Here is a 23,574-nt window from a genome sequence, read left to right as displayed (position 1 = left end):
ATCCCTTGCCCTCAGACCCAGGGCAGCATGCTTTCTGGCCAAGGTCTTAGCAGTCTTATAGTCAGTGTAAATATCATCTTAGGCTCTATTTCTCATTAAACGCCTTGTGAAGATAGTTTGGAGATACCCAATTAAAATAGTGGCACTGCAGCCATGATGATTTAAGGGTGGAGGTAAAATGCTTCATATAGAAAGTATTTTTTTTTGACTGATAGAGATAAGCTTTCAAGCACACAAAGCCTTCTTTAAAATCTGAAACTTTGCATCTCCATAATATCCAATAGAGATAATGGTTTTATGGCATGTTATAATCTCTCTTGTGCTTCACCTCAGCTAACCACTGCATGTTGTTCAAGTGATAATTACCTCTGTGTATGTGTCTTTCTCTGTCCCACAGGGACAAATGAGCTTATCACCTCTTCCTTTGCTAACACCCCCCTCTGTTCCACAGGTATCAACCACCCTTTTGCCTTTAATGAACTGGTTAAATTAATTAAACTCAAATCAAACAATTATTTGCAAGCTGCACAATCTGCTGCTGAAGAGGGGATTGTGTGCTTGAAAGCTTGTCTGCTTCTTCCAGCTAAACCAGTTGGTCGCCTAAAGGATATTACCTCTTCCCCTAAACCTGGCTCTGCTTAAATGTAGTCTGCAAGCAATTGCTGCACTGTGCTGCAGTACTGCAGTGTTAAAGCTTTCTGAAAAAGCAAAGGCTTACAGATGTAACTAATTACTGGGGTAGCTGTAACATGCTAAGTGCTCCCCTGCTGCTAATGCAAAAAATGAGTATGAAAAACCACAGCCCCACGCACTTCCTTTTGCTAAAGTAACTTTATTTTGAGCAGATTTTTTTTTAAAGCACAACATCTTTTTCTTTCCCAAAGGTCCATGTTAATTTGCTTCTGGTAGAAGCTCGGATGCAGGCTGAACTACTTTATGCTCTGAGAGCTATTACTCGCTATATGACCTGATGCCTCCGGCCGCCCGTCGACATTGGAATGTTCCACGGCTGCAGGATGGCAGAGGAAGCTACAAAGCCTCAGGACCAATGGTAGCTATAAATTCAGACGCCCATTGTGCCATAACTCCTTTAGTTTCAGCTATTTCAGTGTTTGGAATATCACTGCTGTCACCACTAGGCAGTGAACGCTTGGCAGTTGAAAAGATAGAGTTGTGCAGAAGTGCTGCCTGATCATGGTATTTTGGCTTTAGACAGCACGGGACACTCTTATGAACTTGTGGCAATATAGCAAATGATAGATATATAAATCTTGTATTAAGGCAAATACAACAGGAGTTGGAGTGTGAAAAGAAGTGGGACTTGATGAAATTTGCTTTCCCTACAAGAGTAATTCTAGAAAATCTTGATGCTGCTATTTGTGCTGGTGGAGTGAACAGATGCAGGCTGTTCCAGTTAAGCTAAAAGTGAAAGTGAGCACTGCTATTGTCTGAGCCTTTATTGTGTGTGGTTTCAAAAAAGCCTTGTTATTTAGCTTTATTTTTTAATCAGAACTAAACCTCCTCTGTCCACACTGACAATTTGGAAGATAGCAGTCAATTTGCTCATGTAGTATAGCCTTAAAATGCTATAGGACATTTGTTCAGCATTGTTTGGTGAGCTCCAAAGTGCAATGGTCTTCCTATGGAAAGAAGAGGATTTCAGTCCTCAGAGCTTTTTAGATGTCTAACTACATGAAGTGTCACATAGCTCCTTCTCCTGTTTTTCAAGGATGAACTGATACCTGTCCAGGAGCTAGGACAAAGTATGGGAATGTCGTTCTAGACTGCCACACGGTCCTACTGCATTACATGCCCAATGCTGGTCTTACCGATTTTTGCAGTTGCTTAAATAACTAGGCTAAAAACATCTATTTTTAGTAAATCAAAACATGATTAAAATGCTGACGTTCAATATAAAGTGGTTTTGGAGAACACATGAATACTTTTGTATGAGTGTGAATTGCTTTATAAATTTGTCAGTATTGGTATTTTTTAAATAAAGGGTAACAACTTTTCCTCTTGGTGTGTTTGTGTTACTTAACTTTACACTTGTGTTCACACTGGTTTACAATGCTGTCTTATTTATGGATCTGATATATTAAAGATTTTTAAATATTTGAGACAGTAACTGAGCAAACATTCTTAAAATGACCAACTGTGAATTTTTCAAGAGAATCTAAAACACTGGGAGAAAAAGTTAAAAAATACACTTGGATCTTCACTGAAACTACAGAAGGAACTCCTCTTGTATAAGCATAGCCTCCCGCTGTTTTCAGTGTTCCCATAGTCATCCATCCGATAGTCAGGCAGGCGCTGCTGTATCAGTTCTCTCTTTCCTCACAGATGGTGTGATACAGTTGGAGATTTCAATTGTATTTTTATATAACCACCTCTTCTTCTCTTCAGTAACTAGCTTTAAATATTGTTTGGAGAATTAAACTGAATTTAAAACCCTCTAGTAGTGAACTTAGTTCCAGATTAGGCTGCTAATTTTCATGGGCTAGTGCCAAAAGGATATCTGGCATAAGAAGGGCTAATCAGAACTGCACAGTCAGACAGGAATTTATGGCAAGAGGTACCATGGAGGAAGAACTTGTTGCAAATGACTGACAGACTGTTGGATGTGTTCCTACAGCTGGGTGTGTAATGAGGTTTTCTACACTCAAGTGTTGTAGAAACTCCTACCTGCCTACAAGAAGGGAGGTGGGTACCTCTCCATCCTTATTTGTAAGGCAGGAAAGATGGGGATTTACCCAAGCCCACATGCAGAATTAAATTAAGACTTCTGTTCCCTGACCTAGTTCTCAATTAGCTCAAAGGGGTTTCTGTTACAAGTAAGATAGAATAGTCACCCATTCCTGCAGGACAGCACTAAGAACAGTGTTCTGATGCAAACCAAACTTTTTTTTTTTTTTTTTGGTACAAAAGTGAAGCCCTTACAAACGTGATGTCCATGACCTTAAACTGCTCATCATAAAGATGTACAGTTGCTTTGTAGATCCATCCAGAGACAGGTGCTGCCATGACAAATAAGGAAAGAGGCTGCACTGTCCATTCTTACTCCTCCTAAGGAGTCCAAGCAAACAATACTTGAAAATTAAAGCCCAGTATAATGGCAGAACATTCTGAGAAGAGTTTTATGCTTACAGTCCAAGAAACCAAAATATCTAAAATGATCTAGGGGAGAGCAATTAATAAACTGTCACAAAATTGTGACTAACAGGAAGCATCTGCTATTTCCTCTTAACTAAAAATACAGGATTTTTTAAAGTTCCAAAAAACAGAGCAAAACTTTCCTGTTTAAGGGCAAATCATAAAACTAAACTATGCCTAAAGACGTACAAAAAGCATATTCCCAATCTGTAAATGAAGTTCCTGCAGCTTCTGATTCTTCCCCCCCCCCCTTTTTTTTTTTTCAATTAGAGGTAGACATGAAACTTTTCAAGGGTAAACTGTCTGTTTCCAGCCAGAAATCTCCAGATGCATACAGGTGCATGTACATACTCTCCCTTTCCAAGCAGTACACCATCTCCCTTTCCAAGCAGTATACCACTACAACATGCAAGTGGCTTCATACTCATATTCTCAAACACAGCAATGAGTGTGTGATCTGGACTAAACATAAAGCTACCTACCTTGGAGAAAGGGCCTGTTTATAGCCATTTTACTGCTGGTGCATTAACACCCCACTCACATTTGAATTCTTTTGGGTGCATTTTATCCAAGTACTCTCATACATCCAAGGACAGACTAAAGCATGGATCAGCCCTGGGCTGTACACAGTTCCTTTTGCAAACCAGAATCCCAATTGTACACAACTGGAGAAGACAAAGTACTGTAAGGTTGCCTTCAATCAGCTTCATTACCTTAGGTAGATATCATTTTTTCTAATTGATTTCCCTCTAATAATTTTTAAACTCACTGTCCAGTTTCAGTCAAACTTGACAAAGGTTACCTCCTAATTATGTAAGTTCTGTTTTTAAAAAAAAAAAAAAAAAAAAAAAAAAAAAAAAAAAAAAAAAAAAGGCAGATGAGTAGAAAAGCACCCCAACTTGGCCTCTGTGTTAGTCTCTTATGTGGTCAGACACAGCAGTCATTTGGGTGCATACACTGGTCAGTAATATAAACATGGTAAAGAGGAAGGAGTTGAGTTGAATATTTTTAAGAACTGATAAGGATGTAAGACCAGCTCATGGGAATCCACACTTTGAAAGTGACTTACAAGCAGTGACCTGCATTACACAAGGGAAATGCTAGGAGTCTCTCAGGACTTACCTGAAGGTCCTTTAAGGAGCTCTGATAACCTTGCTGCACAAACACATGGCATCTCTCTCTAAACTGGAAGGCAGAAAAATCAGGCTAGCTTGTGATAAGGCAAGCAGATACTTTTCTGCTTGTACAAAAAAAAAAAAAACCCAAAACAAAAACAAAAAAACTCCTGCTTCAACATGCACACTGAATTCTGAGCATTTCTATTACTGGACTGTTTAAGGGATTTCAAATGGTAGCTACCGATTTCACTCAGCAACACCCACCCTCAACAGGGATAATTTGATACCACAGTTTAATGAGGATGAGGAAGCTCAGAAACCTGCATTTACCCGCTTTTCCTACTTATGCCAGGGTAATTCTATTCATAATTTCTATGAAGTAGTTCCATGCTCTCCAGCCAACTGAGCTTTCTTAGGAGGCCTACAGGCACCAAGGTTTTTTTTCTCCTGCATTTAAGGTAGCTTGCAATAAAAATAGAGATCTTTCATTTGAAAACAAAATGGATGCTCTGTCAGAGGCTATGCCATTCCCTAGTGTTTAGAGCCCCTTAGAAACGAGGCATAAGTAGCAAGACAATACAGCTGAGAGACACCTGAAAAATATCTGGGATTTTTCCATCAAGAATGTTGAGGCATTTGTGCTCCCTAGTAGAAGAGAAGGAGCAAGGCTGTGAAGTACAGTGGCAACTAAAGTTGGTGGAGGACAGTCTTAAAAAACAAGAAAACCCTAAGTTATCAAAAATGCCATGGAAGTGTCCATCACCACATAGAGGAGAAGCTGCATGGCATGCAGGGCATGAGGACTGAGGGGCAACACTGCCCCTCTCCCTGGCCTGGCATGAGATGCCCTCAGCTGCTGCTGGCTGTGAGCCCAGGAAGCTCACAGGCGGCTCCTGCAGAGCCTCAGACTGCAGCTGCAAAGTGCAGCAGCCCACGTGCAGCCGCAACGCCCCCGATCCTCAGCTGTCACGGGCATGTCAAGGGTTGGTGACTTTCCCCAAAGGAAGACGTAGGTGGAGGAGCCTGGCAGGAGGCAACTCATCGCACAGAAGGAGGCAGTGCTGCACTTCCCATCACTCCCAGCAACAGCATGGAAACACCATGTCTGCACCAGCGCAAGTGGAGGCAACTAAATGGCTGGCTACTGCATGGGCCAAGGCATGATCCATTCAAAAAAAAACAAAAAACAAAAAACAAAAAAAAAACAAAAAAAAAATCCACACACATACCCACAGAGGATTTTGTTTTTTAATCTGTGCCTAGAAGAGCACAGCAGATCCATCTGCCCACTGAGTAGCAATGAACATTCATCACCATCAGTGCTTGACTTTCCATCATCTTTGCAGTGAAGTTTCACTTCAAAACTTTGTAGGCATGTACACACCCACACACCCCTCTTGCAAAAAAAAAAACACCAACCAAAAAAAAGAGTGACAGAGGCTAAAAAATTGGTCCTTGTACAGGAATGGGCTCCTGAAATCCCAAGAGAGCTTCTGAATTGAGATTTGTGGCAAAGACAATCAAATGGTGGGAGATGCTTTAAGAGTACATCAGATATGCAGTATTTCAGGGCTCAAAATTGTTACCCACAAGTTTTGCTCAGAGAAAAGCATGGACTGGCACAGCTCCACAGGAGCCAGGGAGCCACTGCTAGATGTGCTCTCAGGTGCACTGCGGTTCTGCTGCCCTCTCTGCTTTACCTGAATGAGCTTTTTCTGGAGCTGTCACAGGCCAAACACCCAGGCTGCCCCAGCTTTTCTCCTCACTGTGGAATATTCAAATTTTGCCTGTGTTAGAGGACACTCTTCACAGGGCTCCAGGCCTTTGTTTGGAGTTTGACTGGTACTGACTGAAATAACTAACATTTTCCTTGAACAGATTTTAAATGCCTCCATTACTGCCACCTCATGGCCTTGAGCAGAAAGTCAGTATCAGGCTGCCTTCTGACATCTCCAGCATTTGTCAGTTCTGATTAGACCTACTGACAGCACTTGGCCACAAGGCCTTTTCCCCTGCATTCCCACCCTGCATTACACAGCATGGTGTTCGCTTGCCTTTTGCTTTGATGTGAATGCCAAGAACAAATGCCTCTAGCACTCTTCTCACAGGGGAATACTTACATCAACCCTTCCTTAATACCCCTTAAAAGCAAATCCATTCTCTTTTCCAATAAGCAAATGTGGCTCTGAAGCTGTTTATCTTCTCCCTAAACTTCAGCTAAAATTAAAATAGCCAAAGAAAGAATAATAATTGAGATCTTTTTGAGTTCAGCAGAGCTGTTCTTAGAGCCAAACCATACTCAACAGCTGAGCAGTCTCCTCTGCAGATTGCAGTGACAGAGGCTGCTACGCACACTCCAGAAGTCACTCACTGCAGGGCTCTCCTCTGCTTCCCAGCCTCCACACCTGGATGGGCCGGTCATGGTGCTGCCAAACATGCCGTGGAGCCACGGCGGGAGCTCGGAGTTGCTGCCTCAGAAAAATAAATTCCTTCAGCCTCTGCAGTAATCGCCAGGCTGGAGACTTGCCCTCCTGGCACATACGGTACAGCATGAGGCTACTGACCCCCAGGGATAAGAGCCAGGAGCCCAGCACTCACTGTACAGCAGTTTATTCTTAGTAGTCTGAGGTAGGAGAAGAGACAAATGGGTCAGGTCTGTAAAGCTTTCAGTAGCCAACTCGGCTGGTACAGCCCGAGGTCAGTCATGCACCTGCTGAACTAATCCATGAGCTACAAACAGGGACTTCTACACACCACTAGGATAAAAACTGATCAGTAAAAGCAGCCAGAAGCAGTGAGATGGAACATAAAGGACTTACGGGACTCCCCTTGGATGGGGACATAGGCCCAGGGGAGGCAGCTGGCCTAGAAAACCTGAAAAGTACTGGCATATGTGCAGCTCCTGGGCAATGAAAGAACAACTGAAAGAAGAACACAGCAGACTAGCTGAAGTATGATATCAGGGTCATGGCGTTTTGCCTTAAGACGCGAAGCCCCAACACAGAAAGACACCTCTTTCCAATACAGCTGGACCTATATCCCAAGAGCACCAATGGGGAAGCTGGGATACCCTAACCATGCAGTATCAGTAAAGAAAGGCTTCTCCTTGAAGGGAAGGGGAGCAACTTTCCTCCTGACCACTGAAAGCATCTGTGAAAGAATGAAGATGACAGTAAAATACACCAGAATGCCCCACTAGTATTACAGTTGTTCTGTTGCAGAATTTTATAAAAAACAAAATATAAAAGACAAAACAGTGTGTCAAAGTCTGTAGGTAGAGGTGGCTTGCATCATATAACATTCTTTTACAGTACGTAGCCCTTTGGTATCACAGAGATCCAGGTACCCAATGGTAATTTACCTTTTAAAATTAGAAGCTTTGTTTCATTTTGCCAGCAAAGAAACTATGTAACTATTAGACAAATCACACTGAACAGCTGCTTGATAAGCCCAAACATAGTGTAAAAACTAATTATACACACAGAAATTTCATACAAGTTTCTCAAAAAATAGTATCCACTATATAAATGTCAAGTTCTACTCCTTTAAAATTAACTTTTCCTGTGCTCTCCAACATGCTTACCAATGACAGTGCACAAGTGCATTAGAAATACATAACTGTACAATCCACATCACAAAAAATTATTTTGTAGCTGTTTTCAATATATTATTATTTGCATCTATCATTATGTTATTACCTACAAACATTTCAGCTATTTTAAATACTCCTTATGCAACCTCTGATTAAAATGGAGTAATATTCATAGTTGGGAGGAGTGAAGGCTTTGAATTCTATCAAGAAGCTTTTCTGCCACAGGTTTGAATTCTGTTTCCCAATATATTTTGTGCTGGTCTCCCATATCTCTGTCACGGCTATAATCCAATGATAGCTCTGCATCTGTAATCAAGGAAAATATCATGACCAGTTTTGAATAAAAATAAACACAACTATTTATTTTATGACCACAATGCATGCAATTTATCAGTTGTGTATGTTCTTGGCTTAAAAGCAACTCTGTTTAAATTAAATTAAGCATCACTCTCTGAGGGATTTAGCTTTAATTGAAAATAAAGGATGCTAGGGTCAGAAAAACAGTAAAAAAGGTGTTGTGGGTTCTACTGTTCTCACACCTCAAAGGTAATAGCAAAGCTATGTGTCTAAAGTCAAGCATTTATTGTGACTGTCAGCCTGGAAACTACTTGAGTTTGAACATTATCCATATAAATTTTGCTAATGTAAGTAATCCAATTCATCTAACTACAGCTATGTTTTTTCCTGTCACATACCACTTTCCTAATATGGTTTGTGTAATCTGTTTCAAACTATATCTGCTATCACACCTAAAGCACATGGCCCATATTAGTTAATATAATACTGATGCCCTCCCTTCTTCATATACTTCATAAATAAAAATAACAGGACAGTTTTAATAGAGAAGAAAAGTTAGGAATGAAAGGAAGTCATCTTGCTTTACACACGTTTTTTTCTCCTCCATTTTTCTTGGCATTGAAGGTGGCAAAGAAACAAACCCTTACAGAAGAAACAAATCAGTCTGCAACTGCAAGCATGCTCCTGAATCAGGAATCTACTTTACAAATACAACTGATAAAGGTGAACAAATGTTTTAAAGACAGGAGCTTAGTACAGTTCAAGAGAAAGGATATTTGATAGCCTTCAGGCCATAAACTGACCTAAAATGAAAGTACAATCCTCCACCCAATGGGCATCATGACTTATCTTTGTCCTAGACTATGGAAGAGCACCAGATTCACAATTTGTTAAATACACTACTCTGTAACAGAGCTTACTGCACATCCACAGCAAGTAAGACACAAAATTGGAGCTAAAGAGAAACTTCAGTTACCTACACTTGGAGTCAAACTTTATTTAGAAAAAAAAGATCCTCAAACAGCAACTATTAACATTTAAAAGAATGAAAAGGTCCTTATGTAGAGTACTTGGCCTGAGCTGTAACAGCTATAAAGGAAGAGATTACATTACTCCTACGTGGTAATGGGCTCCATTGCACAGAAAGTTCCCAGCAACTGCAAACAGCACTTGACCTCCACGCTACTACAGAGTGCTTCTAAATTAGTAAAAGAGATGTTGAGGAGAATTGATTGTGAGATAGATTCCAAAGGCAGAACACAATGTTAGTCTAAAATGGGACTCTGCATAAAGAGAAGATGTCATTTGCAATAGAGACTTTCTGTAATAAAAAAAGAGAAAAAGCATTCTTTCAAGAAGGAAAACATGCCACACTGCAGGAAGAAACCTTGTAATCAGAGATAAAATCCAGCCTAAGACCTCAGATCCACATTCAATGGAATCATGGAATAATTTAGGTTGGAAAGGACCTCTGGAGTACACCTGGGCCAACCCATGCCCAAAGCAGAGTCAATTTAGATCAAGTTGCTCTGGTCCACACCCAGTTGAGTTTTGAGCATCTCCAAAGATGAAGAATCCACAGCCTCTCTGGGCAACCTGTTCCAGTGCTTAACCACCCCCATGGCAATTTTTTCTTCCTAATATTTTATTTGAATTGTTGCAACTTGCAACTCATGCCCATTGGCTCCTGCCCTATCAATGGCACCGTAACCCAACACATGCAAAATTAATCTCAGCAGCAGAGACATGAGTAATAGACCCTGAGGAGGAAGATAAGGGATTACAGTTTTTGTTTTCAGGCAGAATTGCTTTGCCTACTCCCGAAATGGTTTTCAAGCCCAAATTCATTATTTTCTAACACACAGGAAGAACCATTTCTCCTTTTTATTAGACAGCTGTACTCCACAGACGTTGACAAGAGTGCCCATAAGCCAAAAATATGGAATCACTCAGGCTGCTGATACCCACCCACAAGAACAAGGAGCAAAACCTGTTCAAAAGCTTAAATGTTTAACCGAAACAGTAAATTTCCCAAAGCAGAATGTGAGCAACACTGGGGATCAGTGAGGATCAGTGTCCCACATGCAGGCTGTGCTTCTTCAGATAATTACTCTGGATTCTCCTCAAAACTAGCAAAATTGGGCACTGGCCAAACAGCACATGAACCAGCTGCAAGCCTAGGAACAAGTCAAGAACACTGGGTCTGCATGTTATGGGGAAACCTGAAAACTAGAGTTCCGGCTTTAGTCTGCAAGGGCTACCCAATTAAGAGTGAAGGGGCAAGTGAGCAGAAGAGAAGTCTGGAAAAAGAGAGGAAGGAGACAGAAATGTTCCCTGTGCATCAAATAGCACTGAATGCCCATGCAGAAAGATGTTTTCAAGACTGAGGCTGATCTCTGCTGTTGCTCCTGAGGGAATGGGTCAAAGCAAAGCTGCTGGGCAGGGCAAGGAAACATCGGCCTCAAGGAGCTCTGAGCCAATAAAGTGACACAAGACTCGAGAGCAGCTAAAATCCATCTCCCTGAGAGAAGGCCAGTGACAGTGTGGTGGGAAAGTAGAGTCTGCTGCTGCATCTCAGGCTGCTGGGATCAAGCAGGGGAAGAGAAAAAGGAACACCTTTTATCCAGGCTTCCTTGGTCCCAACATCTCCTTTTTGGGCTGTTTCCTCCCCCCAACGGATTCTTCATTATATCCTCTGTCATCTTGCTCCAGATAGGAGAAAGAAAAAAAAGGGGGGGAGGGGGAAGCCCTAAGGAGAGTAGGTGACCTGAGGTGTCTGCAGTCCCATGCTCCATTTTTTCAGCTTCCTACACATTCAAAGAGAGTGTGCTGGTGCTGAAGTACAGTCCACCAACTGTCAGAAGTTCCCTCCTGCTTCCTGAATGATAGAATCAGCAATGACAGTTCAAGGCTGTTACTGGATGGAACAGCAGGAGGAGGATACAGGACAATATTAACCAGCTGCTATTACTAAAAATTTGTTGGCTCTTAACACACAGAGGAAGCAGATCTGATGCGTAAGATGTGCTTTTTCTACAATTACTCTTGTGACTAAAGTTTAGAGGAAGACTAGCTTTCTGATATAATTCTGACGTATTTTTAATTAAGTGTCATTATCAGGCTGTAACTGGAATGGCGATTGTACATGAACTTCCAATTCATGACTGATACAAGTTAATGAAGTTCCAATTACTACCTAGCCTGGACTCTGCAGTCAAATTAATTGATGGAAGAAACAGTGTTAAATGTAGAGGAAAAGATAAGTAACATTAAGAATTATCCAAAATGAAGATACATATTCATTGCTGCATACCAGAAAATTCAAGCATCATTGTGACTGAAATGCTTGTAGTTCTGTTGCAGAATGTTAAACAGTGCACTAATGATCTTAAAATGCTGAGTATTTTCAGACAAATAGATGGAATTACTGCCCCTACTAAGATACACTGGCATCATCATAGCAAGGAATGTAATGCAAGGAATGACTTCTAACACCAATTACAGTAACTTTGCTGTAACATAAACCCCCCCCACACACACACACACACAAAGCCACCCACTTTTCCGACGGTCCAAACAAAACACAAAAAAGACTGGGGGGGGATCTCACTTTCTATCTGACTAACGTGCAGTCTTCCCCATAACAAGCATAAATCTTTAATAAATGTTCAAGTAAAACCAAATCAAAATTGGTTAAGGTTTGGTTCAGTTTTATTTACATTTTAAAGTCTTTTTTAAAAAAAAGATATTTGCAAATGACCTATCCAAAGTAAAATCAGAGCCAAAGCAGTGCTCATAAACTAAAGGAGGAAGATTAAATACAGTGACTATGGAACTATTACATAGTGATTAAACTGTGTAAAATCTGACGCAAACATAAATGTGCAAACGAAAAGAGCCAACCAGGTAAGCAAAGCAGGGCCCTAACATTCACTTGTGGGCACCTTCCAGCTTGTATTTTCTCCCTCCCTAGCTTCAGGAGAAGATGAAAAATTGTAAGGATGCCCTTGCACACAGGGAGACTGGAGTGAGAAAAGAAGGGCAGCCATGGGACCCTCGTCACCTGCAGCCAGCTCTGCTGGTTGCACCACGCAGCCCTGGCTGAGGGGAAATGCCACACTCCCATGCTGCCTGGCCTCTTCTGCACAGTAACCAGGTGCATCAGAGCAGAGCTCCTGCTTCTGTAAACCCCCACAATTACTTTTGAGGCCAGAGGGGCCCACATCCAGTGAAAAGTATGTTTTACACTGGAAGTCTACAGGATAGTTGGCTCGAGCAGGCAAAAAGGCAGCTGGTAGAAAGCATTAATGGCATGCTAACGAGACAAACTAGAGTGGGAAGTGAAAGCAGCCAATTCCACCTTGGCAAACTGTAAAATCTGAGGGAACATGCTGAATGGCAAGAGACCTAGCGGCAACAGTCTATGCTGGCCAACCTCTTTAAGCTGCATTTCCACCTAAACAATACTGCTTTGATTTTGTCCTTCAATTTCTCTTACTAATGAAAACAGACCAAGATTGTAAATCTCACCCAAGAGTGATGTGAGCAGCACTAGAAGTGTGTCGGTATCTTCTCCAAAGCACGAGACCGAGCTTGTGATGTTTTCACTGTAGTTCCACAGGGTTTTGCATATCAGACAAGCCAGCTGCCAGTCTGCCGGCCCAAAGTCTTGTAAACAGTCAACTAACCTGTCAATATCAAACAAAAACAGTGTTTTGCTCAATGCTCTTGAGCCCTTCAAAGCCTAGGCAGCCTAGGAATGTGTGCAGACTCCATGAATAGTTGCAGAAAAATTCTACGTTAATAAACTTTAGATACTTCTCTCTTCCTCAGTACCCTCTCCTCTTTTATTTAGTTTATTTCCCCAAGAATATGAACATGGCTTTTTGCTATATATGCATGTATGCCTACCTGCATCTGTCCATCTCCAGTAACTTTTGAACCCAACTGACCAATTTCAACCATCATTTCATTATCATTTTATTTAACCACCTCAAAAATAGTAAAAAGGTATAAAGTAAAGTAATAAAAGTTTAATATCTCAAAGATAATAAATTCCAACAAATTTCATGACAATCTGACTGGCCCCAATCTGTAGTACCACTAGAACAGAAACTGCAATGTGAGCTAAACCTTATCAGGCACTGAGAGCCCATCCAGGAATGAGAGGATATGAATTCAGAAAAAGCTTCAGTCAGAAATTCCAGCTTATTACACATCTGAGAATGCAACCAGAAGTCACAAATCCAAAAGAAACCAGGTTTTACTATTTCCACAACTCAGAATTACATGTTACATTCAGTGAAATCTGACCCATTTTGCAGATCTCATCCCTTCTTTAGTTGTAATCCTTCAACCTGCATTCCCAGTGGATTCCTCTCAAAAGTGCCAGTTTTATCAACGACCATTAAGTTCTTAACCCTTCTCCCAACGTGTCACTTCCTTGCAGCCATCAAATGCAGTCTACATCATAAGCAGGACTCTGAAATTAAGCTGCCTGCACCAGCTTACATGAAGTGTTCACATCACCAAACAGCAGTATTTACGAGTCCTGGGGCAGCAAAAGTAAACATTATTCTTCACCTGCTGTCCCTAGTGATCTCTCCAAAAGTAATCCATTCACTGCTGTTCTCTTCCTCACTCCACGACCCCCACGTTCTCTCCCTTCCCTACTTCACTGAAAGATTTATAATCTGATGATTAATAAACGGAACACAGGATACCTATTACATTCAGGTATGGTCAAAAATGTCAGTAATTGAAAGGCAACCAAAAAGAGGCCAACTGCCTCTTCTCTCCCCTCCAAAGGCAGTCACTGTTGAAGACTGGGAGGCATCTGATCACAAGCAAAAAGAGCTTGCTCTCATTTTTAGAAGTTTAATTCTCTGATGAGACTAATTCCATGTTTTATCAGGGCCACTACATATTTGTACAATAGCCTCATTTCTAAATATCCACAGAGTTGGTTTTGCACAGTCAGGATGACCTCCTTAACAGTCACTTCCATATTCTCTAAGATTTATTCCATATTGTTGCTATTTTTCCTTCCTTCAAAAATTTTCAGAAAGCATATAGAAAATGTTATGTTATAGAAATTTCTAACATTTATTTTTCAATTAGCCTGTAATTTCTTTTTATTCCTGTTTTTCAGCTTTCAAATTTTGCAACATAACCAGAACATGGGAAGGAAAGATGAGCAGATTATGCCCTGTTTACACTGCATAAAAGAAATAATTGTATGGTGTATGAACCTGCAAACATTTCAAAGTTAGGCATATTGTTTCATAAACGTGGGTTGTATCAACAGCTTTACAAGCATCAAAACGAGATCTTTCATGTTACTCCAATTAAAATGCATCTGCTATTATCTGAACATCAAAGCCACAAGCATTGCATTCACAGTGGTTTTTCAAGATCTAATACCACTTACAATATAAGTAAGCTTTACACCTGAACTCTCAGACAGAGGAGACCCAGAAGCTATTCCATGCTGAACATGCCTACATCACATAGTTCTCCCTGCAGTACTGTGGGGTGGCTACAACTTAGTAGTTATAAAAATTGCACGAGATCATATAGAGTAAAATAGTTCTTGAACTAATCTTCACACTCGCAACATGCACATTAATGGTGTCTATTAGCTGCAGGTTTAGCTCTCATAGGATCCAGCTAAGTTGAGCACAGCACAAGCAGCTACTGCAAAGTCATGCCATAGAAACTGTGTTGTGTGGTACTCTCCTCTGCTGTATTTATCATGAGGATCTTTGGGAGCTTATTCCATGGTTGTTGGTGATGCAGTAGCTCAAGCACTCTATAATGCTTTCCCCCCAAAATGATGGAAGAATATGAAAGGCTCTTGAAGACTTAGATCCTGAATATTTTTTCAGTATGTATCCCTTTTACAAGTTATCGGCCCCAGTGGAACAGAATCTGGCTGAAACCCCTACTCCTCGCTTCTGGAATTTGTCTTTTTTGTAAACATACTCAGGGACTTACTTCCCAATTCCTCCTTCTTCCTTCAGGAGAACTCGTTTATTCTTATCTACAGTGAGATTGAGCAGAACTCCACAGGCAGAAAAGCAGACATCTTGATTCTTGGCATCAAGTAAAGCGATCATGAACTTATAAACTGGATTGTAAAGAAGGAAACAAAATTACTGAGAAGTTGGACTTATGATACAAGTGGCATTACAACATACTAACTAAACACGTATGCGCAGAAAGCAGTAAAATGCGTTTCACTGAAGCAGGATATACTACCCAAAAATGTAACCCTGTAGCCTATTACTGTGAAGTTGCCAGAATAGGCACAGGACACAGTAGCAGCCATTACACCATGCTGAACACCAGTTTCTTCAACTCTACAACTACAAAATTTTAACTAGCCATAAAAATGCACCAAGGTAATGTGAGGATCCAGTTAGAAGAGGTAATTTGACTACACTGAATTAAAGCTTATTTCTCCAAAGCGTCACTCTCCCTTCAAGAGTACAGTCAGCAGAAACCGCTTGGATTTAGCACCTGGCACTCACCAAGTTACCTTAGACTGCACAAGTCCAGCAAGGACTGCTGCAGCCCGGGACTCCTGCAAGAAACAGGCAAGAAATAGATGCTGGACTTGCCACATGTTGTGGCACTTGCTGGACTCTGAAGTCAATAGGAAGTGAAAGACAGCCTCAGCGAGGGAGTTAATCCTGCCTAGCAGAGAGACAGCCTCTCTGCTCTTCCTGAGCTCAGTGCTCCGGCACCATGGTGTCTCCAAGTCAGAAAACTCTACCCTCCAATGGAGACAGCTCATTAAGCAACCAGCTGCCAAGTATCAGTTCTTCCACTGCAGAGAGAGGCCTTTCTCCTCCAAAAGCAGAAATACATGATCTCACTTTGAGCACCGACAGATAGATGCAAAAAATGAGAGTGAACTGATGTTTAATTAAACTTTTATAACACACTACCTATGGATAGCAGGGAGCTGCCATGTTACCCAAAGCTCTTCAGACACCAAAAGGAAAAGCACTTGCAAAGGCTTGTATATTACTTTACCCAGAGGCAAATAGGAGGTCTCTTTGCTGAGGTAGTCAAACATCTCAAATGCATGTTACAAAGTGCTATAAACTATCAAACATGGCAATCAAAAACTTGTAATTATGAACCTAAATGAGAATTAAGGTGGATTTTCATTTTATATCAAATCACTACTAACCTGTAGGACCTGCAGAATAGACAGAGTGAATGGAAATTTCAAAAATTATTATTTTTAGGAAAAACAGTTTTTTTTCTAGTATTTGCCTTCATAAAGGTACATGCTAGTGACATTTTTCCTACTCCAATTATTTCCACTTTGACAAAATTGAAATAAAACCGTGTTTATAATGACTACTATTTGATTCTAAGATTTGCATCATTTACAAAACATGAAATAAGATTGCTTTTACCCTTCAACTGAGACAGCTTATTAGCAATCTTTCATTTTTAGAACTATTGACATTTAAAAACAGCATTCCTACAAATGCAGAAGTAACTCACTCTTTTTCTTTATGATGAAGTCACATATCTCATGATACTGGGAAAGATTGCCAAAGACTCTTACAGCCTCCACAACTCCATCCATACTGTTGCTCATTAACAGCTTTAAAAGCACTATTGGTTTGTAGAGAAATGAAATAAAAACAATTACTTGTATATCACAAACACGTGCTTGGCTTTTTATCAATAAATATCAGAATGCAAGCAGTAACAAATAAAAGTAAAAAATGTGAACAGTTATCTCTCTGGTTGCAATGAAGGGGGTGAGCAGATGGTAGAATAACAGCTAGATTGTGTGGGGCTTTGAAGATGAGACAAAGAGCTCCAATGAGAAGGCTAACTGAGAAGGAACAGATGAGGAGTTACGAAGATAGCCTAAGCGCAGTTGTAATAATGGACGCTACTTTTGCTAAACAGTTTTGAGTGGGCTCATGTGAAAATCCAGGAAGATGAAGAAGAAAAAAAGAAGTTGTAGCATATGAGAGAAATGACTAGACCCTGAACACAGAGTTTTATGGTAGGACATCTTCTTAAACTCAAACTATTTGCTGACATTAACTGTATTTTCTCCCAGTGCTACTGTAACAAGCAAATACATTTTCTCTGAACAGCTATTTAATATTGCCCCTGGTCTGAAGCATTTACTTGGCTTGCTGCTTTGTTGTTCAGCACGTTCACATAGAAGTAGCAGGTAACTTCACCAGAAACAAAGAGACTCAGCATTCCCTAGGAAAGGCAACCATCGCATAGGTTTTTGGTGCGTGGCAAGGGAGCGACACAGAAACCACATTTACCAGTCTTCCGTGATGAAGAAATGAACCACTGAAATCAATCTATCATGAAAATGACTCAAACAGTTAAACCATAACCCTTCCACCACAGAGGGTAGCAATGGGGAGAGGGAGAGGGAGAGGGAGAGGGAGAGGGAGAGGGAGAGGGAGAGGGAGAGGGAGAGGGAGAGGGAGAGGGAGAGGGAGAGGGAGAGGGAGAGGGAGAGGGAGAGGGAGAGGGAGAGGGAGAGGGAGAGGGAGAGGGAGAGGGAGAGGGAGAGGGAGAGGGAGAGAAAAGAGGTTGGTTTCATTCCCATCACTTCCTTCTTTGAATGCTGCGATATTGAACATGCCTTGAATTTGTCTTAGAAAGATATCTGAAATGATTTTTTTTTTTTTTTGTCTTTGAGATCCACCCACTTGCAAGTATTCTCAAAATGTCTCCTGGAGGAAGAAACCTGCTGGTTTTCTGTCAAAAGGTTTTCTCTGTCCTCCTTAGTTCAGACAGAGGAAAGGTGATGGAACTGACACCACATGCTAATAAAAATGGGAGAGGGAGTAAGGCATTTGTGTATGATAAAAAAAGTTTTTCATTCTTCTCCAGCTGGCATTAAGAGACAGCTGGCTCATGGGGAATAAAATGACTCACAACACAAGAGCAGAACTGTTAGCTAGAGATGAAGTGACATCTAGCAGTCAGGGCACTAGGTTGAGAGAGAGAATATTTTTTTCTACTCCTCATTCTGCCTGCTGTGAAAACTTCAGCCTGTCTCTCCCCATGTCTAGCCTAGTTAGAGAGTAAGGTATTCAAGGCATAGACTCTGTATCTTCTGTATAGCATTAACACAATGGAACCAGAACTCAGATGCAGTTCCCGCACCTCACTAAAATATGACTACTGTCTGTATTGACAGGGGAGAGACTCGCACCGTTCCTACACTGGCAATGGATTTATTAGCCAGAAGCAAATAAATTGCTGATATAAATCAGAGTTTGCAGGTCTAGAAGGTAGTAAGAAGAAACAGATACTTATCACACACAAAGTAGCTCTGATTAGAAGTAAAAAGCAATGTGATTACTTTGGTTCAGGCATATGGATTTTGAACAAGTCTAGCAAAAGCTGCTATGCAGAAAACAACATGGTAAATCACTTGGGGAGGAAAAGAAGGGTTTTGTTCAACAATCCAAATGTTTCCACACAAGTCACAGAATTATGGTCCAAACAAATTAGAAATTGCTACAGAAAGAATTTATAAAACTTATATTCCTGCACTATAATACCACAAAATACTATCAGTGTCTTTATTTTCTGTAACGTCAAAGTCTAGCACACACAACTTCCACTTCCAAAAAGCCAGACAACAGTACTGACTTAGAAGTCCTTACTTTCTGCAATATGTAGCTTCTTGTCTTCAATCGCAGAACTCCTCACTTTGTAGTAGGATAAATTATTGACTGTAGCTGTGGCATTGATAACCAGCTCCTCACAGTCATCAATTGACTTGTACTCTGATATTAAAAAAAATATATATATATATATGACACACAAGTCAAACTATTACAGCTCAGAAGCAAACTAAATCACAGGTCACATGACTGCAGGGGTAGGACAGTTATACTCTTCCCAATCTGCTTGAACCATAAAGGGTCATAGCTATGGTACAATACCTGCTGCACCAATCAACTGGACCAGTACTCTTACAAAAATTCAACCTCGTTCAAACTTCTCTCATGGACTTTCAAACTTTCACTTCTGGATAAAGTCACTGAAAAGAACTGAAAAGAGTCTGTGTGCAGGAATACGCCTGTGATAGATATCAGACTGCAGACACAGAAAAATACCACAGACTATTTCACTGAAATGTTGGGTACTATGACACATTAAAAAAACCCACAGCTTCAACATTATTTGAAACGTTCGCTCTCTTAAGAGTTCCTGATAGAAGGAATGTTAATCAATGTAAAATTTCCTGGTACACTGGCAAAGTATAAAAATTGGTTATACTGATTAATCTGGTTCAGGATGTCTCACAAACCAAGGTGAAGGAATTAAAAGAGAGGTTTTGTTCATAGGGAGAGAGAATATTTTGCAGGAAACTAATTGAAACGGTGCTCAGGAAGAAGGGAGGGAGTCAGAGACAAGCTTTGAGGCTCAAAAGCCTTCTAAAAGATTAAGATCCTTCTAACCCAGGAAGCTCTCACAGGCATAAGAATCTATGGAGTTGGGTGTCTGTGTCTGGAATTCCACAGGCCTGGTGGGTAACACAGCTAAGCTAGCATACAAATAAAATAGGTTGATTGATTTTACATAATATTTAATGTTCTCATCACATATTAAAAAATACTGAGTTCTTTGAAAGATCTCATCACTGCTGAGCTCAGTTACTGGGAGAATAGACTCCCCAGCCCTAGCCTATAATTAAATTTATAAAGGGAACAGTGAGCGGTAAGGAACAGCAGTCCTAAACCCCAGGGTGGAAGTGATACTACCTCCCACCCGAAAAGACGTGAAGGTTGGAAACCTCAAAAAAAAATAATGAGAGGAAGTTTTTGGAGGAGGCTAAAAGTTATGGGTGAAAGAGGGGGAGGGAGGAGGAAAAGGGTAATTCAGAATTAATTCAGAATAGTCACAAAAAAGGCAAACCTTAAAAAAACCCAATACATTTATATAGCATTTGATAAGAATAGAAACCTCTTACAATATGAGAGGGAGACATTTAAAATAAAATTCTAGTTTGTTTATCCTTAATGATCAAATCCGCAGATCTTACCATTGACTGAAGCAGCCTCTTTCCCCTAGATACTGAAAGGTCAGTATCAAAGCAGCAGTGCTTCCACTGCTTCAGACAGGCTTTCTACATAGTGCAGTTTATGAAGACCAGCAGATTGACTTTGTTATTTTAGCAACAGGACCAATTTAGCTTTGGCTTACTCTAAGAAGGTTAAGTAGTGAAATCTCAAACTTTCCTTACAGACTGAACAAAAATAACATACACTATACAGGTTTCATTACCTAGTACTGTAACAAGTAATTCTACAACATGATGAGCAGCTGCCAGAGCTGCTCCTACACTGGGATGAATGGAGAGATTGGCCAGCAGTCTTATCAGCTTTATAAGAACATCTTCTGCTTCTGAAGGATGCTTTTGGTTTTTCTTTTCTTCTCCTCCTCTTTCATGGTTCCATTTTTCTGCATTCAAATCAAGTTTATGGTAGGTTTGGAATAATGTTATCAGTGTGTTAACACTTCCTTTTTCTTCAAAAAATTGCTCACGGGCCTGGTTATTCTTTGCTGTTAAATTCCCAAGAATGAAGACAATACGGACAACCAAATCCTGCAATAAAATAAATAAAACATATTACAAGAAAAACAATTAGAAGCTATTAGCTGCTTAATAAGAAGATAATATTTCATTTACTTCACAATTCAGTTAATAGCAGGTCCAGAATAACTGAAGGAATGCTAAATAAGTCAACTAGAAATAATTTTTAATGTTATTTTTCATAACCCCGGTTAGAGAAGAAATTAAAAATATCTGACAGACAGGAATAGCACAGCACTGGAGTAATTACTAATGAGATGTTTAGTACAGGTAATCTATTTTTATCCACAGTAATCTTAAAACAGCAGTTTATATAACTAGAATAATCATATGAGCCAGAGCTTACTTATCTTTCAAGCAAGCAAATGTCAGCTGTGATGGCTATAGAGCACCTTCCCCTTTTCTCTAGGCCATATTAGTCTTTGAAAGGTTTTGAGCACATAAGACTTGTTAAAGCATACATGTTGATACTGAAGGTAATTGGTGAATCCGTCTGTACTTTCATACACAACTTCACCAATAAATCTCAGGTCTTAAGCCTCTGCCACAAGATGCTGGCCCTAACAAACAACCACTTAAGGTCAAGAAGGTGATTGCTGTCCCTGAATTCGTGAAGCGGGCAGTCTCCTGAGTGAGGAATAGGTTCTCTCATCTGTATGTTTAACAAAATCACTCTGTAGGCCCCCTCCTTTTTTTTTTTTTTTTTAAACTAGGCATCATTATTCTTGCTAGCATCTGAATGTCATCAAGACAAAATTTTTATGACCGTTCCTACTGACTAACCACTAAGAGCTTTCACCTTTGCTGGCACAATCCCCAATTCACAGAGGCTGTAAGAATTTGAAACAAACAACTGATGAATCAGAAGAGAGAAGTGAAAAAAGCAGGCAGTCTAGTTTGACTCGTTTATATTGACTTTCTAATTTTGGTCAAAACAATATCAGCCCAGCAACAGCTCTACCCAATCAGCAGGCAGACAAACAGGTACTGTACAGCAATCAACTGATATTTTGAGAAGTGTGAGCTCAACTGTTCTTTCCACCTACAGGATATCAAAATAAAAACTTGTAAAATACAGCTTCTTTTTAGCTAAGCACATCCGGTTTTAATAGCATATTACCAACATTTCATTACCTCCCCGTGACAGTTTAACTAGTAGAGTCAAAGAAAAAAAGCAGGTACAACTTTTTCTGAGCAGTAGAGTGCTCTAAGGTTCATATATTCATTTTTAGCTAAATTTTTTAAAATGCTCATTAGGTAAACACTGCGAAAGTGAGAAACACCAACTTAGAATTGCTGTTTAAAGAAATATATGTGAAGATCAATGGCATTTTGAAACTGCTTGCAAGACTAAACCTGTACAAGGCACATGGGCCCTTCTGCACATAAAAAAAATACCAGTATAATAGATTATTATACATCTCCAAATATTTGGAGTATTTACTAAGAAATCATACATGGAATCTCAGACATTCCTGCACCTGTACAGAAAATTTACACACTGGTTATTTATTGGATTAATTTATATAACATGTAGGTTTTAATATGTATAGCACTAAAGACAAATTAGCACTAGAGACAGAAATTACATGCTGTTCTTTCATCTTCCTATATGGAGGCATTCATGTGAGACACGTTGTCCATAGAGTGCACCCAAACGTGATTGGAAAGAGCTATGTGAGACCACACAGCTTCGCTTACATAAACAACTTCCAAGAAATATGACAAGAAAAGCTCCAGAAGGAGAAATGATTTTTTTCTTTTCTTCCAATCTGTTCAGAAACTACAATATTTTGTTTTTAAAGGGGTAATGACACCACATATTCTGTCAACTCTTAAGACTTAATTTTCTGACAACCAGAGCCATATCCATATGACCACTGCTTTGAATGATTTCTTTGCTTAGCTAATTCTAAAAACTTATTCCTTGCACTACACAAGTAGCAAAGGTATTCAATGTGCTTGCTGAGTCACAGAACAGCAATTTAATTTAGCAATTAAAATTTATTTGCCCTTTTCTGTAAATTATGATGAACACAGTTACAAATAGCACAGGTTTATTTATCAGAAAGAAAGTAAGGCCAATTAGGTAGGTAATTTCTAACTCAAACAAGATAAACAAGGGAGGGAGGGAAGTCCATTCTCAAGTTTGTACCTGGTAGCCAAATACCTGTTTTTAGTCTGTTTGGTACCTGTACCTGCCTTTGGTGGGAAGCAGAAGTCTGAAAACGAAAAGTCAGATTGAATCTCTAGCTGTAAATGAAATGTGCTTTACATGTTACACAAACTTAACAGAGGTAGTAATAATTCCACCAGCTGCCCATCAGGATGAATTGCTTCTAGGCCTCATTTGGATCAATTTTAAACTTACTTTTCAAATTTATCTTTCTGCTTTATTATATACCCTTCAAAAGGAAAGATGAGACTTTTCTTTGCCGGATCTGATAGCAGTTGCATCATCTTCTTCCAAACGCAGTGAAGATACAACTTGAAGTGACATCCTGACTGTGAAAATTCCAGGTCAAACCCCCAAAATAATTACTGACCCCAAATGAAATTTGATTTAAGGAAAGAAAAAAAAAAGGGGGGGGGGGAAACGAGGGAGGTGGGGAGGGAGGGGAGAGAGAACAACCTGCAAGTATCAAAAGCAAATAAAGAAACCTTCAAGCTTTCAGGGGCCCAAAAAAATTCTGGGTGTTCCTCACTGAGGGACCAGAAGTAAGGAGCAGAGAAAAAAGCTTTGCCACAGTGATAGCAAGAAGTACTTTGTCAGTAAAGAGGGAACTCCCCACAAACGT

The 23,574-nt window shown here is 40.1% G+C and overlaps 2 protein-coding genes across 12 annotated transcripts in view; one reads left to right on the top strand and one right to left on the bottom strand.

Moving 5' to 3' along the window:
• SESN1 (sestrin 1) overlaps positions 1-2,015 on the top strand; it is an 85,591-nt gene extending 83,576 nt beyond the window's left edge. For all 4 annotated transcript variants that reach the window (XM_026119962.2, XM_026119965.2, XM_026119961.2 and 1 more), the window contains exon 10: positions 885-2,015. In XM_026119962.2, coding sequence (XP_025975747.2) covers positions 885-971 — 87 coding nt within the window. In that variant the 3' untranslated portion in view covers positions 972-2,015. The remainder of the gene's footprint in view (positions 1-884) is intronic.
• A 1,956-nt stretch (positions 2,016-3,971) lies between these two features.
• ARMC2 (armadillo repeat containing 2) overlaps positions 3,972-23,574 on the bottom strand; it is a 72,130-nt gene continuing 52,527 nt past the window's right edge. For all 8 annotated transcript variants that reach the window (XM_064508857.1, XM_064508861.1, XM_064508863.1 and 5 more), the window contains 6 exons: positions 20,467-20,788; positions 18,840-18,962; positions 16,684-16,797; positions 15,157-15,289; positions 12,691-12,848; positions 3,972-8,169 (listed from right to left, as the gene is read on the bottom strand). In XM_064508857.1, coding sequence (XP_064364927.1) covers positions 8,033-8,169; positions 12,691-12,848; positions 15,157-15,289; positions 16,684-16,797; positions 18,840-18,962; positions 20,467-20,788 — 987 coding nt within the window. In that variant the 3' untranslated portion in view covers positions 3,972-8,032. The remainder of the gene's footprint in view (positions 8,170-12,690; positions 12,849-15,156; positions 15,290-16,683; positions 16,798-18,839; positions 18,963-20,466; positions 20,789-23,574) is intronic.

This window comes from Dromaius novaehollandiae, chromosome 3 (genome assembly GCF_036370855.1).
Source record: "Dromaius novaehollandiae isolate bDroNov1 chromosome 3, bDroNov1.hap1, whole genome shotgun sequence".
Lineage (NCBI taxonomy): Eukaryota > Metazoa > Chordata > Aves > Casuariiformes > Dromaiidae > Dromaius > Dromaius novaehollandiae.
The sequence above is the reverse complement of the archived record's forward strand: the minus strand, read 5'-3'. Positions and strand labels throughout refer to the sequence as shown.